Raw genomic sequence first — 20,059 nt, 5'->3', positions numbered from 1 at the left:
AAATCATCAACATAAACAACTATCACAAATTCAAATTCACATGTATTTTTTCAGACTTCTATTCATAAATAGCAATTGCTAAGAGAAAATTCAATTTAAAATTTAAACAACTCACAAAATGATATAATGAAATATATTGTAAAATTGGAAATTTATAATAATATTCAAAGATTAATGTTTAAACCAAAATATGTCTTAAAAACATGAAATCGATATTCATTAAGACGATTGTACCATATACATTTAGATTGTTTTAATCAATATAAGGATTTCTTTAATTTGATTGAGCAATTTTCTCAAGAATCTTTATATCCTTTTGGGATTTAAATTCTTTTAGAAATTTTATATAAATTTCACTATATAATGAGCGATACAAATAGACTATAATGACATCTGTTAAATGGATATCAAGTTTTTCACACATTACCAAACTAATCAGATATCTAAACGTTATTACATCTGCCGCTAGAAAGTATTGTCTCTTCATAATCAATGTTGGGTTTCCTTGTGTAATGGCTCGCCATGAAACCTTCCTCTAGTCAAACTCTCCACTCGACCGTATCCCAAACGTATCGCTATATCAGCAAATCCATTCCTTACTTCTCATATTTCCTTCCTTACTTTTCCCCCTTACACGGGGAGTTTGTCGATCTTAAATTGACCTAGTTGTTTGTCGGCTTCCCATTATGAACCCTTTTGGTATCCTTTTCAACTATCCGTCCAAGAATTCTTAGGAGATATATTCCTTACCAGATTTATTTGTACCAATCCTTAGCAGACCCTTTCTAGCCATACATTAGTCCCGGTGGACTCATTGGCATTCCATGTTGTGTTGACTTACAGCATGACTCGCCCCTTTGGTGAACCCATAATTTATTGTTCCAGCGACTATGCGAGTTCTGCCATATTACTTACTCGTTTCCTACTTACAGAGCTATCTTTTCTATGGTATACCCGCATAAGACTTTCCTTAAAGAGGAACAATCTTGACAGACACACTATCCCTTGGATAGTATCCTTATATTGGGAGTGAGATTCCCCTCCTTTTCACAAGATTTACTTCTCGGGTATAACTACATTGAGCTTCCTTTGGTGGCTCTTCATTTTGGATCCTTACTTGTGATCCTCGGATATTTCCTCTCTTTATTTCCATGAACAGGTCAGCTATCGCCTGTTCTATCTTCCTTTAATTCTCGTTGGGTATTTGCCCATGCCTTATTGGCTTCCATCACTTTTGGCAGATTCCTCAATGTCCGCTTGCCATACTTATGTTTTTTTGCCTCTTCCTCCATCTACGTGGTTTCTCATACTTGGCGCACAGGCTCATACTCTTCACTTAAAGTCTTGGCATTCCTTCTACATCTATTTCATGGCGGACTCTAGGGTTGTTGATAAGCTATAAAAGTAACATATTTTAATCCCATTCTTAATGCATTTTTGGATGATTAATTATGTAAATTAGTGAATTTGATGCTCCTAATCCTTTAAATTCATGTTTCTATACTTAGGAAAGCATTTGAGAGTGAAAGGAGTAAAAATAAGCCAAAATCGATTAAATAGAGTTGTTTCTAAGATCCATACGGCCTAGGAATTTCCACACGAGCTAGCCATGCGCCTGTGTGAGCCACACGGGCTGGCCATACGTCCATGTGCCAGCTCATGCCGATTTCAAAACTTGCTTTCTAGATATGCAAAAAAACCCAATTTTTAGGCTTTTTAAGCATTCTAAAGTTTATAAATACCAATTAGAAGAAGACCTAAGGGGACAATTAGAGAAGATCGAAGAAAACACTCGAAGAATGCCATCGGAATCAACTCAGAAGTGGATCGTCCTCAAGATCGAAGATCTTTATTTAATTTCTTTCGAAGTTTTATTAAGTTTCTTTATATCTTGTGGTTATCCTAACTTTGAGATGTTTCTATTCAGAATTATGAACTAAATTCCTTAGATACCTAAGGAGGATGAAACCTATGATGAATCTTATTATTTAATTTTTGTTTTTACGCGATAAATACTTGATTCTTGTTTTCAATTATGTATGCTTATTTCGTGTTTTAATATTTTTAGGATATTAATTCATGTCTAATGTGCTTATTTCAATGAAGCAAAAGTCACTGTTTAAGAGTAGATCGAGCATAATTGAGTGGAGTTACATGCAATCCTAGAAATAGGACAACATAAATCTACCGGATTAAAGTCAAATCTAATAGGGGAATCCATAGATCGAGTTAATGCGACGATAGGGCTTTAATTAGAAAGAGATTTCAATTAATCAACCAAGAGTCAGTTGTTCTTACTCTCAAAAGAGATATTAACATAATTTAGGGATTTCTACGGATCAAGACACAAGTGAATAAATCATTTAATTCATATTCAGAATAATAGGTGAAATCTAGGTGGATTCTTTCTTGGGTATTGTCTATCTTGTTGGTTATCTTTGATTATTTTTCAACTTTATTCTCTTTTACGTTATTAGATAAATTAGATTAGTAAATTTAGATTAAAAATAATCACTCCAATTTGTCGGCTAAATAATAGAAAAACGGTAATTACTAGTACTTTTAGTCTTCGTGGATACAATATTCCTTACTCACTATGTTCGATAGGTGCACTTGCCTTAGTCGTATTTATAGTTAGTTTAGTGACCATTAGTTGTTATAGTCGAGCTATGGTCTTATACCCTTCTTTCTCGTTCTTTACGTCACTTTTGACTTGCCTTGTGTTTACTATCCCAATAGACTTACTCTTTTAATGCCATAAAGTTTTTCATCCATGATCTTACTCATCATATCTGGCTGTTATAGCGTATTTCATCTATGGTCCTACACCGTATACCTTATATCTTGCTGCCACAGCGCTTTTCATTCATGGTCTTATGCCATATACCTTTATTGTGTACCATACTGCCATGATATCTTTCATCCACGGTTTTATGCTATGTACCACATACCAGATTACCATATCATCTTTCATTTATGGTCTTACGCCATATACCGCCGTCACAGTGTTGTACTGAAGGACTAGTCAATACCGCCGTCACGGTAAATAGCATTCCATAATTTCATTTCCCAAATCCTCCTCCCATTACTTCCTTTACACCACCTAACCTTAATGCTCGAACACCGTGGTGTTTCCTCCGCAAGGCTCGGAGCTTTGCCTAAGGCAATAACTAATAGGTTCTCTCCCCATTCCCATCCTAACTTCATCTATTCTCTTAGGGTTTACCCACAATCATGCAATGCATGCACATATCATCATATTTCATGTTTATGCAAACACAACATGCTTAACAACGTAGACCATACTAATAAGGTTGGAGTTTGGAATTCACCTGAATCCTTATCGTTTCCATAGCTTATTCTTTCTCTCAAACACCAGAGCTTCCATTCTTTAGGGAGTAGCTTACAACCAAAAACCCTCTAGTTAAGCTTATGCTACATCTTAAAAGCTTAAGCTTCCATAAGCACGTAGAATCCTTAAAATGGTTATGATGTCCATAACTTAATTCTATATACACAGAAGGGTTAAGAACTTTACCCGCTTGTTGGTTTCCCTACTTTTTCAGCTCTATTCTCACGAAGTCTACTCCATGCAAAACCTTCCATAACTACTCCTTCGAGCTACCAAAAAAGATAAAAGAACAAGAGAAATTGGGACAAGCTCGGGAAGAAAAATCATCATTGGGAGTCATCTCTCATCTATTTATAACCCTTCCCGTGCTACTTCCAACCTTATGAGAACCGTTTATTCTTAATCATTATGTCTCCTACTGAGGAACCGACTAGTTTCATTCTATCCAAATCATGTTTAATTCTCAACTTTGTCAAAATCAGTTTCTAGCTTCCTCATTTCTTCCAATAGAGGTCGTCAATTTGTGGTCTTTTTCAATTTAGTTCTCCAGTTATTCTTAATTTCGAGTTTATTGAAAACTGGATGTTACATCTCAACAACTCTTCACATGCCTTCCGAGTGAACTATCATATCAAGCCACCATCCACATTTAACCCTCAATAGAAATAAAACATCTAAATTTATACTACTTACAAACTTTTTATTTAAATTGGTCTTAGGAGTGTATTGAAATAAGTATAAAGGTAAAAATATTAAGGTGCATTTAGACATCACAAAGTAATCGAATGGAACTATAATTACTAGGGTAGTAATTACATTCTCTTGTAATTACAAAGAATTGTAATTTATTAGGCGTGTTTGGTGATAGAGTATAATTACATTGTAATTCCTATATAACATGTTTGGTAATACAAATTGTAATTACACGTTATATAATTTATATTTTAAAAATATTAATTATTATAAAAATATTAGTATGATAAAAATAATTTCTAAACAAGTAACAAAAATTAAAATCAAATCATCATATGCATAATATTAGTCTAAAAAGTAGATGATAATACGATTACTAATAAAAATAACAAGAAAAATAAACATCATGTGCGATTTTATCTAATTATTAAAATCTCATTCTTCTATATCCTCTTTGAAGTATATGGATCATCTCAATTCGATTTATGATTTAAGTTATAAAATATGCAACATGCTAGTACAATTCAACTTTTTTTATGCTATACTAATGTGATGCGGTTAATATGAGAAATATTTTTTTAGAATAACAAATGTTTCCTCAACCACATTTCGAAGTATTAAATGTGTCAAATTAAAGAGTTCATGAGTTGTCTATGGTGCTTGTGTTTGACTCCATTCTCTCAAATGATATCATACCCACGATATAGTGTAAGAAAACCTTTTTTACTTGATAATTATCATCGACCTTATAATATTTATGTTCACAGTTCAAATAATTTGTAGCTTTAATTTTAAAAACTTATATAAACTTAATTTGGAAAAAGACTTATGCCGAGTTATATCTATTTTTATAATATGTAAATTAAGTCAAAATAATATAATATTTATAATATTTAACCTTTATAAAAAAAAGGTTTTATAAATTGTTCAAACTTTTACAACACTCCATGAAAGTAATATAATTTTTGTCATATTTTTATAAATAAGTTATTATAAAAAAACGTTAACATTTTTATGAATAAATATCTTATTTTTATAATATATAACATTGACACGTAAATAAATTATGTCCATACTTGATCATAAATTTTATAAATAAATATATTATAAAAATTTATAACATGTAAATTATTTTTATAATAAACTATTTGGCTATAACGATAGAAATTTTTAGCATTTAAATAATATAGTTTTTTTGCTATAATTTTATAAAATACATAAATTATTTTTATAATATAATTTTTAATATAATAATCTCAAACACTTGTACTTATCATGCTTATAATATAATTTTATAATTTGTATAAAAATAAATTTTTAAAATTAAATTTGGGTGTAATTACTTATATAATTACTCTAATTCTCACTCTTATCACTAAGAATTGGAAAGTGTAATTGGGGTAGTCCAATTACACTCAATTCAGTCAGACCTACAAATTACAATGTTTACTCAAGCATGCTACCATTGTATAATTATAAACAATTACACACCAATTCAATTACCTAAATATACCTAGAAGTGAGCAAAACTCGATTCGATTAGGAAAAAAAAAGAATCTTGAGTTAATTGAATCAAGTTGTTCAAGTTATTCGAGTAAACTAAATAAGTAATTCGAGTTTCGAATTCGAGTCGAGTCGAGTTAAATTTTACAATTTGAATAATTCGAATAACAAATTATTGTAAATACAACCTAGGTCCTTGCCAATTTTGAAAAAGTGCTAATTGGTCTCTCTAAACAAAAATTCCAAAAAGAAAAAATCAAAATGAATTTTAAAATTCAAAAATGTATATATTTTTAAAAATATATACTCTTTTAAGAATATATAAAGAAAGTTACAATTTTAATTTTTCTTAAAATAATAATTTTAGGATATAAATAAATTAATTAATGATTCAAGTTTATCATACTAAAATATATGTTTAATTTTTAATTTAATTTAAACAATTTCACTAAATTTGACTGAATTCAAATTTCATTTCACTTAACTCAATTCAAATGATAAAGCAAAACTCGTTAACTCAATTAATTTAAAATTTTTTGACTCGATTCGATTAAATCCGGGAACTAAATAAGTGCACATTAGTTGGATAAATTATTGTATTGCGTATTAAAAGAAAATGGGACCCAATACAAAGTCAGGAAAGCTTTCAATTAATGCTACCATCAACCGATAAGCCCGGAGTGATAAAAACCCTAAATCCGGCCAAGCGCGTAAACCCTGCAAATTATGTCCAAACACACGTTTATGCCTCTTTCCATATGTTTGTTCTTTTCTTGTTATTTTAATGCAATAAAATAAACATTAAATAATGTTGAGATTTAGATATAAACCAAGTTTCAAGGACTTTCCACTTCCACTCTCTTGTAGTTGTAAAACTTGGAAAACAGACTTCTTCCTTTTTCAACTATTAGGCCAAGACTTGGTAAACCATACCTTTTTCCTTTTAATATAAACTTATTTTTCCAATGATCTTCTTTCAACTTTCTCATCCTTCAACTTTACTCATTTGGGTTTCTGTTTTTTTCCTTTTGGACTTTTGGGGTGTTTTTCCTTTTGAGAATTTCAAGTTTGATTTTTCCAATTACTGAATTTGAGATCCAAGGAGTTGTATGTGTTTTTCTTTTTCTTGCATAGTTAATTTATTTATTAATTGGTGATTGATGATTGTGTTGACTTTTTTCTCAGGTTCTTAAACTTGCTTCTACAATCCCGTAGTTGTTGTAATCATTACTTTCATTTTTTTATGGATAGATTTTGAAGTTTGGAGGTAAGTAATTAGTTCTAGTTTGGTTTTTGATATAAAGATTTTCCCTTCTAGTGGAGAATATAGGGAGCTTGATCCTTATTAGGAAGATCAGATCTTTATGTATCAGATTGGTCCATCTATTGGTTTTAGATATTAATGTTCAAAACTTTTGATTGTATTTTGAAGAAGAAATTTAAGTGTGAGAGTAGATGGGGAATACTTGTGTAGGACCAAGCATTTCCAAGAATGGGTTTTTCCAATCGGTTTCCGCCGCAATGTGGCGGTCCCGAATGCCTGATGACTCAGTTTCAAGTTCTAATGGGGGAACTGGGAGCGAGGTAGCAGCTAGAGAACCTGAATCACCATTGCCAGTTCTAAACAAACCTCCAGAACAAGTGACAATTCCTAAATCAGAGACCAAACAAGAGGCCAAACAGGAGACCAAACCAGAGACCAAACCGGAAACTGAACCCGACAAACCGGCCAAACCCAAGTTCCCTCATATGAAAAGGGTGTCCAGTGCAGGGCTTAGGACTGAGTCTGTGTTACAAACAAGGACTGGTAATTTCAAGGAATATTTTAGCCTAGGGAGAAAACTAGGACAAGGGCAATTTGGGACGACTTTCCTTTGTGTGGAGAAGTCAACTGGGAGAGAGTATGCTTGCAAATCGATCGCGAAGAGGAAGTTGTTAACTGATGAAGATGTAGAGGATGTGAGAAGAGAAATTCAGATAATGCACCACTTGGCTGGGCATCCGAATGTTATATCTATAAAAGGAGCTTATGAGGATGCAGTGGCAGTTCATGTTGTTATGGAATTATGTGCTGGTGGAGAACTTTTTGATAGAATCATTCAGCGCGGACATTATACAGAAAGAAAGGCAGCTGCACTTACAAGGACTATAGTCGGGGTTGTGGAAGCTTGCCATTCTTTGGGGGTTATGCATAGAGATCTCAAACCTGAGAATTTCCTTTTTGTGAATCAGCAGGAGGATGCGCTTCTCAAGGCTATTGATTTTGGATTATCAATATTCTTTAAGCCAGGTAGTATTTAGGCTAACTAAGTCTTTTCAATTTGATCTTCACTTTATGGTTGAAACGGCATGGATTTCTTGGCTTAAATGAGTTATTTCTAGGTCCAAATCTAGTAAATGAATTCCTATTAAATTATTGAATAAGCAAAAATTAAGAAATTCTTTGCTACAGAGAGCTTATTCATGCTACCAATTCCTGTCAGAAATGTGATATTACATTGGAATTATATTCATATCGGTCTTATACATTACATTTCAAATGGTTTGTGACACTGGGAGTCATTATTTGCTGTTAGCCCTATGGTTATATTCTGCTACCAGCCAGCCATCCATTAGGCAATGGTATCACTATGGTATCACTTGCACATCTACGTCCTATGCTTTCATCATTGGTTTAGGCATGTCAGTTGTGTTTGATTCTTTAATGTTTGTGACACACAAGGTTCCTTTCCCTTGGTTTTCTTGTTTGAACAAAATTGGCTTGCATTATCTATAGTTTAGAGTTTCACAAGTAAATTTTACTTTGAGCCCCAATCTTAAAGTGGGCCTTTTCTTTCTTAAAATAATCACTATATAAGAAAGACATTCTTTTGGTTTGCATTAGCATGAAATTTATTAGGCTTTCCATCTGTTTATTTGTAAAGAATTATTATAGAGCTTTTATTCATGCATTGATTTGTGATCTTCCTTGGTTTGCATTGTCAATATAACATAGAAAATTGATCCCATTTGTGATTACCAACATCAGTAGAGGAATTAAGAGAAGATTTACTTACTTTTTAACTGTAATTCTTTGCCATGCAGGTGAAAGATTCACTGATGTGGTTGGGAGCCCATACTATGTTGCCCCTGAAGTCTTACGAAAGCATTATGGTCCAGAAGCAGATGTTTGGAGTGCAGGAGTAATTCTTTACATTCTCTTAAGTGGAGTTCCTCCCTTTTGGGCTGGTAAGAAATTTTCTGATGCGTAAGATTTTCTCCGTTTTGACTAGTCACATCCTAATACAACCTTAATTTAGCCAAGTGCAATTATTTTAACTGCCCCTTTGTTACATCATCATGATTATGTTTTGATTTTCCCTGCCATGATGTAGAAAACGAGCAAGGCATATTTGAAGAGGTATTGCATGGTGACCTAGATTTTGATTCTGATCCTTGGCCTAGCATCTCTGAAAGTGCTAAAGATTTGGTGAGGAAAATGCTCATCCGAGACCCTAGGAAACGGTTAACTGCACATGAAGTTTTGTGTAAGCCACATTCTTTTATTCCGGTCCAGCATTTTGTTATCAAAGAACTTTTAGGATTTATGAAGGCTCCATTTCGTCAGCGGTTTTACATTTTTTCTCTTTGCTTCTGGAAGCAAAAAGGCAAAAACTACATTTGGATACAAAAGCAAATAAAACTTTTAAACGGTTATATACAAAACATGTAATTGTTTTAGATGACAAAGTGCATAATTTTCAATTTTGTGCCACTATAAAACTTTTAAACTTTTGTTATTATTATGTAGAAAGATTCCAGTCTGCCATGTTATTGGCGATGCAGATGGCTCCTACTTACATGATAAAATGTGTAACACTAGGTTCCAGGAGGGCATTATTTTTCCGTTGCTAATATTGTTAAAAAATCTGTGCAGGCCACCCTTGGATACAGATTGATGGTGTTGCTCCTGACAAGCCTCTTGATTCTGCTGTTTTAAGTCGTATGAAGCAATTTTCTGCAATGAATAAGCTCAAGAAAATAGCTCTTAGAGTGAGTCTCTTGACATGCTAGACATGATATATGAGAAAAAGGGGTTGTGAGATAGGGAGGGAGGGACTGATGGATGGAGACTTGAGTGGATACTCAAACTATGAAAACCTATTTTTACATTTAAAACCTTTTTTAGATTTTCCAGTTATGTTGAACTGAAAAATTATTTTCTTTTTCCATTCAGGTAATTGCAGAGAGCCTATCTGAAGAAGAAATAGCTGGCCTGAAAGAAATGTTCAAGATGATAGATGCTGACAACAGTGGTCAGATCACATTCGAAGAACTTGAAGTGGGACTGAAAAGAGTTGGAGCTAATCTTAAGGAATCTGAAATTTATGATCTTATGCAAGCAGTAAGTATACCGACTGCTAGTCAGCTAGGAGTAATGTTATGTGGATTTGGGATGATTCTCTTAGGGGATAATTAGCTAACCCTTCTCTTCCTCAACTATCTTTCTTAGACCAGAGGAAACCCATTTCTTGACCTTTTTTACATCAAATCTAGTAACAGCGGTGGCACCTTAAACCTCTCGGCTTGTTCAATGAAATTTCTAGAATTTCTTCCTTATCTACATCCGAGGAATAAGTGTAGGGGTGGTTGCTTCAAGAATTTTTCTTTTTTTGGAAAGAGACATTTAAGGCAGCTCATGTTTGCTTGTGCACTTCCAAAGGGTAGCTATGGTTTGTGAATTTGTTGAGATCTCTTGGCTTCATTTACTCAATTTAGGATTTTCAGTGTTTAAATGCAATAAATATAGATATACCATGGAAGAAGGAAGATATACCAAATGGTATGAAGTGTCTTCAACCATGGAATCATATGGATTCTTCAATGGTCTTAGGCAATTACAATTGCATCCGGTCCATGCCTCAATTTGTATGAGCATAATTGAATGTGTACCTACTACCATGTCTTTGTCCAAAGTTGACAGTGGCAGACATGACTTTAGTTTCACAAAACTGACATCTAATGATTATCTAGTAGTTTTTCTTGGTTTTTACCTTTTGTCTTCTTTGTTCTATACCTAATACAAGGCTAATTGGGAATAAGCAATGACAAGTTGTCTCTAATGCAAATGTGTTCTTAAACTACAGGCTGATGTTGATAATAGTGGCACAATTGACTACGGGGAGTTTGTAGCTGCTACGCTTCACCTAAACAAAATCGAGAAAGAAGATCATCTATTTGCTGCCTTCTCCTACTTTGATAAGGATGGTAGTGGTTATATTACTCCAGATGAGCTCCAAAAAGCTTGCGAGGAGTTTGGCATAGAAGATGTTCGCCTTGAAGAAATGATCCGAGAAGTTGATCAGGATAATGTAAGTAGTCTGTTTTATTTTTGTATTTTAATTAGATCATTATACATTATATAGTCGACCAAAATTAAGAAAGCTTGCCCTCAAAATGAGTTGGTAGTCCTTTCCTTCACTTCCACATTCGAGATCCGTAAATAGTCGGCCGTTGGATCATGTAAAGGTATCCAGTTCTCATAATAAAACCCTCAATGCATCCATTTGCAATAATCAATCCTTCATTTCAACCAAGACCATAAAATATTTCAATGTTGTGCTAAATTATTATCAGCACTTTGTTGCCTGCATATAATTTATGCACTGATCTTATATTCTACGTATCATATGCAGGACGGACGCATTGATTACAATGAGTTTGTGGCGATGATGCAGGGTGGAAATGTCGCCGGTGCTGGTAAGAAAGGCCTGCAAAATAGTTCTAGCATCAAGTTTAGAGAAGCATTAAAATTTTAGTACAGGCAATTGCACTAGTTCTTGTTCCTTTTTTCTTTTCACCTTTCAAGTTTTTGAGGGAACTGAGGTTTGTATAGTAAGAAGTTACCTATTGTTCTTTGCAAAGAACAGCCATGTCTTTGCATGGCGCTTTGGCCATTTTCTTCCACCTTTTTTGCTATTAAATTATGTTCCATCATGTTGTATACTTTATACAGAACGAATCTGTGTTTCAATTTACTACAGACTGTAGTTTTGCTACGTGTTATTTACTTAATTCTTTTTAGATATTTCCATCTGTATTTTGGCCGAGGATTTTTGCAATGAGAATATTGGAAAACGAAATACTTGCAGCCTTGGATCAAAATGAATGTCTTTAAGTTTTAGATTTATCATTGATGAGTGTCAAATTCACCAAATTCGTAGTTAGAGAAGTAGGGTCAATCCTCTTCACAGAATTTAACTTCTCGTTAGTAGGATGAATCTCACTTCACTCGAGGAAAAGCCTCAAACTTTCAATTCCTGTTGCAGGAACGTCCTGACAGCTAACTTTTGTGTTACGAGCTACTTAATTAGCAGAGAAGTTTGAGCATAAGTGAAACGGCGAGTTTTGAAATTATTTAAACGGAGCGTTTTGGCTACAACAGAAATGTCCACGTACTTGTTTACAGTTTCTTTAATAATTGCATGTATTGCATGGTAGCGTTTTTCAAGGAAAAATACAGTAACAAATTATTTGTTCTCTCTCTCTTATCTTCTTCTTCCAATTTCTCCTACTCTATTCCTCTGTTCTTAACTCAAAATTTAGTCCCGCAACAAAGGTATCAGAGCCATTCTCGATCCCTTCCATGGCTGGTGACGGAGTTTCTACAAGGTTACAGAAGGAGGTGGGCGGTATGCAGCAAGAGATTTCCAAGATTCATGAGGAGATCACTCGGGTGGAAACAAAGTTGGAACAGCGGCTACAGGATTTTAAAACTGAGTTTCAAGGAGATCTTCAAGTTTTGCTGAGTCAGTACTTTGGACCACCACCAGTAGGATCATCGGCAAATGTCTCCGGAGACAAAGGCAAGGGTGTTTTGGGAGCTCCTCCAGGTTTCGGCCCTAAGAACAGGGATTTTCCTCCGATGCAGGCAGAAACTGTAATCCCAAATGGGGGCAGTGAACAAGTGAAAGATTCATCTCATATAGCTGGGGTTTCTATTAATCACAGTCGATTAGAGTGTCCCAAGTTTGATGGCACCGATTTCAGGGGGTGGTGGACTAAGTTGGAGCAGTATTTTGAAGCAGAAGAGATACATGATGCTAGCAAAGTTCGCGTGGTAATATTAAACTTGGAGGGCCGAGCGTTAGAGTGGCATCACTTTTATTCTCAACGCAATGGTGGGTTGCAAAGGTTAGCATGGCCAGCATATATTAGGAGTCTCCAGGACCGTTTTGGGTGTGGAACGTTTGGGGACCCGATGAGGGAATTGGTCAACTTAAAGCAACAAGGTACGGTTGAGCAGTTTCAAGACCTTTTTGTAGGTTTACTTAATCAATTGCACCTACCTGAATCATATGCTCTCAGTATATTTCTGGGAAATTTGAAATCAGAAATAGGCCATTATTTAGACTTATTTACACCATCGACCCTGATGGAAGCCTTTCAATTGGCTAAAAAGATAGAGATACTAATGTCACATTCGGGAAAGGGATCTACGACCACTATGGGAGTTCAGTCATCTAGAACTTTTAGCAATACTTCTGCCTTATCGAGACCATCTTCTTTTCCTACTAGACCAGTAGTCGGTAATCAGGGGGCTACTAAGGTTTCAACTAACAACCAGGGGTCTAGAAACATTTCTCCAGCAGTGATGGCTGAAAGGAAACAAAAGGGCCTTTGCTTCTGGTGTGGGGTTAAGTATCACGCAGGTCATAAGTGCATGAGGTCTCAACTGTATCAAGTTTTGTTGGAACCTCATTCTGACGGGGAGATTGAGGAGTTTCAGGAGTGTTCTGACAAGTTGGAGGAAAATGGGGTCGATGAGGAAGGTCTGACATCTCCTACCATTTCGCTTAATGCTCTTACCGGAATGCAGGGACACAACACCATGCGGATGGCTGCGAAATTGGGGACTCATTGGGCTATCATTTTAGTTGATTCAGGTAGTACCCATAACTTTGTTGATGCAAAATTGGTTCACAGGTTATCGTTACCAGTGATGCGACAGGAGCAGTTGAGAGTTTCCGTAGCAAATGGGAGCTGTTTGTTCACTAGGGGTTTGTGCAAAGAGATTACTTGGGAGGTGCATAACCAAAGATTTACAACTGATTTCATGGTGTTAGCCTTGAAAGGATGTGATATGGTTTTGGGAGTGCAATGGCTATTGACTCTAGGAGACATTATGTGGAATTTTGGATCCCTCACAATGCAGTTTAAGGTAGCAGGGGAGTCTTATGTCCTCCAAGGCATAGCTCCAGGTTCCCTGGCAGCAGATAATATGGAATTTAAACCAAGGTGTTTTGCAGCTGTTGGACAATCAATGGGTCCTTTTTCAGCAGTGTTGAGCTCGCCTAAACAAATGGTACTGACTACCAAGGAGAACGAGAACCATGAGCTTCATCTTCAAGGGTTGTTAAGGGAGTTTGATGACATATTTCAGGTTCCCAAAGGGTTACCTCCTCGCAGGGTGCACGATCACAAGATTCCATTAATGAATGAAGGAGTAGTGGTCAAGATGCGACCCTACCGATATCCAGCATTTCAAAAGAATGAAATGGAGAAGCTTATTAAAGAAATGTTACAGGCTGGTATTATCCGTGACAGCACCAGTTCTTTTGCCTCTCCCATTGTTATGGTCAAGAAGAAGGATGGGAGTTGGAGATTATGTGTGGATTACAGACAGTTAAACCAACACACTGTCAAAGACAAGTTCCCTTTTCCGGTGATTAGGAAAGTCGGGGCTGTGGCATATACCCTGCAACTTCCACCGCAATCTCGAATTCATCCGACATTTCATGTTTCTCAACTAAAGAAACATGTGGGGACGGTTCCAACACAGGCTCAATTGCCATTGATGGATGAGCATGGTGTCTTGCCCAAGGAACCTGTTCGTATTATAGACCGAAGGATAGTTAAGAGGGGAACTCAGGCGATAACGGAGGTGTTAGTGGAGTGGGCAAATTCCTTTCCGGAAGATGCAACATTGGAGTCTTTCACTACGTTTCAGAGCAAGTTTCCTAATTTCTAGCCTTGAGGACAAGGCTGTCTCGCAAGGAGGAAGTACTGTTACGAGCTACTTAATTAGCAGAGAAGTTTGAGCATAAGTGAAACGGCGAGTTTTGAAATTATTTAAACGGAGCGTTTTGGCTACAACAGAAATGTCCACGTACTAGTTTACAGTTTCTTTAATAATTGCATGTATTGCATGGTAGCGTTTTTCAAGGAAAAATACAGTAACAAATTATCTGTTCTCTCTCTCTTATCTTCTTCTTCCAATTTCTCCTACTCTATTCCTCTGTTCTTAACTCAAAATTTAGTCCCGCAACATTTTCTCAATTTAACAATTAGAGATCAGCTCTCGTGGGTTTCAACAACCTTATAAATGATTAAACTCAACAATATTTAAATCAGATTACTTAAAAGAAATTATAATTCTGATAAAAGTTAATATTAGTTTTTAACCTTATTAATATAATATTTTATACTATTTTGGATAGCTTTAGATGAGAGTTAAATACGATAATTTTAATATCTTTTTAAAGGATAATTGTCATGCCCAAAATTGGGACTAGAAGTTAGAAAAGAAAAAAGAAGAAGAGAATTTACTGTAATTAAGTAGAAAAAAATAGAAAATTTGGGAAAGTTAAATTCGGGTTAGAGAGTAATAGTCAGAACTTCGGATTAGCTATGGTGGTCTGAGAATTGAAATCGGGGATCAAATTGAAGCAAATTACAACAATTTTGGCCAATTTTAGCCGTTAGGGACCTATCTGGAAAAGGGGCAAGGTTTCTGTCTTTAGGAAGAAAATACTCCACTTTTTGAAATTTCAACCAAATCACCTTCTCCTCTTCCCGCTCCCGTCGGTGACCAAACACCATGACCAACCTTTTTTTTTTTTAAATTTTCCCATTAACTCTCAAATTTATCATCAAACAAGGATTCTAGTTCAGAAAAAATACATTTTCTCTACAAAACAACAATCAATTTCACCCGAAAACTCAAACAATTGCCGTCAAATCAAACTATTTTATTTCACGAATTTTTGAAGATTCTTCTCGAATTTGATCTCCAAACTTGCAATTGAGGTAACAGATAGCTTTTAAAGTTGATTTTCATTCTTTTTCAACCTTTACAATTCGATTTTACGTTCTAAATAAAAAACTTCCAAATATTTTAAAGTTTCTTTTAAGTTTGAACTCATACATGGTGAAATCATTATTTCTTTACCATTCTTTAATTTTAAAGTGTTTTTAGCTTTATTTTATGAGGAAAAAAAGTTTAGAAACTTGCTTTCAACTTAAAATGAGGGAATTGTTAGTCAATTGAAAAGCTTATTTCTGACTTAGAAAATTTTCTTTAAAATTGGATAGGTAGCATTACGAGGCCAATTGTATAATTTCTGACTTCTATTCTTGAATTGAGGTTGTAATGTGTTGCGAGACTAAATTTTGAGTTGAGAATAGAGAAATAGAGAGGGAAGAAATCGGAGAAGAAGATAAGAAGAAGGGAGAAAAGATAATTTGTTATTGAATTTTTCCTTGAAAAACGCTTTCATGCAGTACATGCAAATTTAAAGAAACTGTAAACAAAGTGACGTGGACATTTCTGTTATAGTCAAAACGCTCCGTTTTAATAATTTCAAAACTCCCCGTTTCACTTAGGCTCGAAACTTCTCTGTCAATTTAGTAGCTCATAACAGTACTTCCTTCCTGAAAGACAGCCTTGTCCTCAAGGCTGGAAGTTAGGAAATTTGCTCTAGAACACAGTGAAGGACTCCCACGTTGCATCTTCAGGGAAAGAGTTTGCCCATTCGACTAACACCTCTGTCACCGCATGAGTTCCCTTCTTAACTATCCTCCGGTCTATAATACGAATAGGCTCCTTTGGCAAGGCACCATGCTCATCCATCAGTGGCAATTGAGCTTGAGTTGGAACCGCCCCCACATGTTTCTTTAGTTGAGAAACATGAAATATCGGATGAATTCGAGATTGCTGTGGGAGTTGCAGGGTGTATGCCACAGCCCCGACTTTTTTAATCACCAGAAAATGACCATAGTACTTAGGAGACAACTTCTGATTAAATATTTTTCGAATGGACTGTTGCCTATATGGTTGTAGATGCAAGTAAACCATGTCACCCACTGCAAAACTTCTATCGGAACGATATTTGTCTGCCAATTGTTTCATATGAGTTTGTGCCTTCTTGAGACAGAACTGGAGTAGTTGTCGAGCAGCTTCTCTAGCTTGCAAACTGTGATCTACAATAGCCACGTGCGAAGCGCCAACCAAGTAAGGCATATGTGTAAGAGGGGGTTGTCCATATAATGCTTCATACGGGGTGAGTTGAATAGCTGAATGATAGGATGAATTGTACCACCATTCAGCTAATGGTAGCCATTGAACCCATTGTGCAGGTGTTTCCCCTGTCATGCACCTTAGATAATTTTCTAGGCATCGATTGAGGACCTCCGTCTGACCATCCGTTTGTGGATGATATGCTGTCGATAATAGGAGCATAGTTCCCAACTGTCGAAACAACTCCTGCCAGAAGCTACTGATAAAAATCTGATCTCTGTCTGAAATAATGGATTCAGGCATACCATGCAATTTGTACACTTGTGTCAAATATTCATGGGCCACATCTTTAGTAGTAAACGGGTGACTCATCGCTAAGAAGTGTCCGTACTTGGTGAGGTGATCAACCACCACAAGAATGTCAGTCTTTTTATTTGAAACTGGTAAGCCCTCAATAAAATCTATGCTAACCATCGACCAAGCTCGCTCAGGTATCGCTAAGGGTTGTAAAAGACCAGGAGATGCCACTGATTCACCTTTGCATCTCTGGCAAATCGGGCACTCACGAATCCACTTTTTAACATCAATCGTGAGCCCTTTCCAGTACAGTTGGCTCAATATTCTTTTCCTGGTCACATGCACCCCCGAGTGACCCCCTATGGAACTAGAGTGGAAGTGCAAGAACAGTTCTCGACGCAGTTGAAGATCTTTGCCCACCATAATCTTCCCTTTCCGAAATAAAAACCGACCGTCCCAAGAGTACTTTTGATCATTATCTTGGGCCTGTGGAAGTTTCTGAATAATGCTTTGCAACTTGTTATCAGACGTATATGATTGTTGTACCCGCTCTAAGAGACTCGAAATAATGGAACTCGTGGACATCTAATAGTACTAACAATGATCAGTCTATGGTTGTCGAGATAGAGCATCTGCAACCTTGTTATTGATCCCTTTCCTGTATAATACTTCAAAATCGTAACCCAACATCTTCGCAACCAACCTTTGCTGAAATGGTGTAACCGTCACTTGGTCAGATAAAAGCCTAAGACTCTGGTGATCTGTCCTGATTCTAAAATGTCGACCGACTAAATAGGGGTGCCATTTCCAAACTGCCAGCAGCACAGCCATCATTTCTTTCTCATATATTGATAAAGCTTGGTGACATAGCCCGAGAGCCTTGCTAAAGAAAGCAACCGGTCTCCCTTGCTGCTGTAAAACTACCCCAATACCCACCTCGCTAGCGTTTGTATCAACAACAAATTCGAGCTGGAAGTTTTGTGTGCTAATACAGGGGCTGAACTTATAACTTGTTTAAGTGTTTGGAAAGCTTCAGTAGCTCGGTCAGACCATTCCCATCCATTTTTCTTCAACAAATCAGTGAGTGAACGAGCCAATATCCCATAATTCTTGATGAATCTCCTGTAGTACCCGGTAAAACCAAGAAAGCTGCGCAGCTCCTTCACTGACCGGGGAACAGCCCACGCAAGTATACACTCAATTTTTGAGTTGTCCATGGAAACGGTCCCTTCTCGCAAGACATGTCCCAGGTAGTGAACTTGAGAGGACCCAAAACAGTATTTTGATTTTTTGCATACAGCTGCTATTCCCGTAAAATCGACAGAACTGATCTCAAATGTTGTAAGTGCTCCCCCCAAGACTTTGAATAGACAAGAATGTAATCAAAAAATACAAGCATAGATTTTCGTAACAGGGACTTAAAAACTGAATTCATGAGAGCTTGGAAGCTTGAGGGAGCATTAGTGAGGCCAAAGGGCATCACTAAAAATTCATAGTGCCCCTCGTGTGTACGAAACACCGTTTTATGTACATCAGGCTCCCACATACGTATTTGATGGTAGCCGGACCTCAAATCCAATTTAGAAAACACTTTAGCCTCCCCTAGTTCATCCAACAACTCTTTGATCACCGGAATAGGGAACTTGTCTTTGACAGTGTGCTGGTTTAACTGTCTGTAATCCATGCATAATCTCCAACTCCCGTCCTTCTTCTTGACCATCACAATGGGAGAGGAAAAAGAACTGGTACTGTCACAGATAATACCAGCCTGCAACATTTCTTTAATAAGCTTCTCCATTTCATTTTTTTGAAATGCTGGATATTTGTAAGGTCGCATCTTGACCACTACTCCTTCATTCATTAATGGAATCTTGTGATCGTGCACCCTGTGAGGAGGTAACCCTTTTGGGACCTGAAATATGTCATCAAACTCCCTTAACAACCCTTGAAGATGAAGCGCATGGTTCTCGTTCTCCTTGGTAGACAGTGTCATTTGTTCAGGCGAGCTCAACACTGCTGTAAAATGTCTCATTGGTTGTCCAACAACTGTAAAACACCTCGGTTTAAATTCCATCTTACCTGCTGCCAAAGAACCCGGAGCTATACCTTGAAGAACACAAGACTCTCCTGCTACCTTAAACAGCATCGTGAGGGAACCAAAATTCCATATGATGTCCCCAAGAGTCAATAGCCATTGCACCCCCAACACCATATCACAGCCTTTCAAAGCTAACAACATGAAATCAGTTGTAAATTTATGGTCCTGCACTTCTCAAGTAATCTATTTGCACAAACCCCTAGTAAACAAACAACTCCCATTTGCTACAGAAACTCTCAACTGCTCGTGTTGCACCATTGGCATGATAACCTGTGAACCAATTTTGCATCAACAAAGTCATGGGTACTACCTGAATCAACTAAAATGATAACCCAATGAGTCCCCAATTTCGCAGCCATCTGTATGGTGTTGTGCCCTTGCATTCCCGTAAGAGCATTCAATGAAATGGTAGGAGATGTAAGACCCTCCTCATCGATCCCATTTTCCTCTAACTTGTCAGAACACTCCTGGAACTCCTCAGTCTCTCCATCAGAGTGAGGTTCTAACAAAACTTGATACAATTGAGATCTCATGCACTTGTGACCCGCATGATACTTGACTTTACACCAGAAACAAAGGCCCTTCTGCTTCCTTTCGACCATCACTGCTGGGGAAATGTTTCTAGACCCTTGGTTGCTAGCTGAAACTTTAGTAGCAGTTTGACTACCAACTACTGATCTAGTAGGGAAAGAAGATGGTCTCGATACAGCAGAGGTATTGCTAAAAGTTCTAGGTGACTGAACTCCCAGAGTGGTCGTAGGTCCCCTTCCTAAATTAGACATTAGTACCTCTATCTTTTTAGCCAATAGAAAGGCTCCCATCAGGGTCGATAGTGTAA

The 20,059-nt window shown here is 36.5% G+C and overlaps 2 protein-coding genes across 4 annotated transcripts; both read left to right on the top strand.

Moving 5' to 3' along the window:
* Positions 1–6,261: 6,261 nt before the first annotated feature.
* LOC105776954 (calcium-dependent protein kinase 1) lies at positions 6,262–11,586 on the top strand. 3 transcript variants are annotated; one of them, XM_052621906.1, is made up of 9 exons: positions 6,262–6,470; positions 6,734–6,815; positions 6,981–7,838; positions 8,633–8,776; positions 8,923–9,075; positions 9,465–9,580; positions 9,765–9,932; positions 10,675–10,899; positions 11,224–11,586. In XM_052621906.1, exons 3-9 carry the CDS (start codon positions 7,004–7,006, stop codon positions 11,344–11,346), a joined length of 1,764 nt encoding a protein of 587 aa, XP_052477866.1. In that variant the 5' UTR covers positions 6,262–6,470; positions 6,734–6,815; positions 6,981–7,003; the 3' UTR covers positions 11,347–11,586. The 3 variants fall into 3 exon arrangements, with proteins under 3 accessions (XP_052477866.1, XP_012455394.1, XP_012455395.1); XM_012599940.2 differs by having other exon boundaries at positions 6,263–6,470; positions 6,734–7,838; XM_012599941.2 differs by lacking the exon at positions 6,262–6,470 and adding an exon at positions 6,525–6,655 and having other exon boundaries at positions 6,734–7,838.
* A 150-nt stretch (positions 11,587–11,736) lies between these two features.
* LOC105775598 (uncharacterized) lies at positions 11,737–14,787 on the top strand. Its single transcript, XM_012598101.2, has one exon. It carries the CDS (start codon positions 12,174–12,176, stop codon positions 14,556–14,558), a length of 2,385 nt encoding a protein of 794 aa, XP_012453555.1. The 5' UTR covers positions 11,737–12,173; the 3' UTR covers positions 14,559–14,787.
* The last annotated feature ends 5,272 nt before the right edge of the window (positions 14,788–20,059 follow it).

The sequence above is a fragment of the Gossypium raimondii genome, chromosome 10 (assembly GCF_025698545.1).
Source record: "Gossypium raimondii isolate GPD5lz chromosome 10, ASM2569854v1, whole genome shotgun sequence".
Lineage (NCBI taxonomy): Eukaryota > Viridiplantae > Streptophyta > Magnoliopsida > Malvales > Malvaceae > Gossypium > Gossypium raimondii.
Note: the sequence above shows the minus strand (reverse complement) of the source record. Positions and strands in the feature narration are given on the sequence as shown.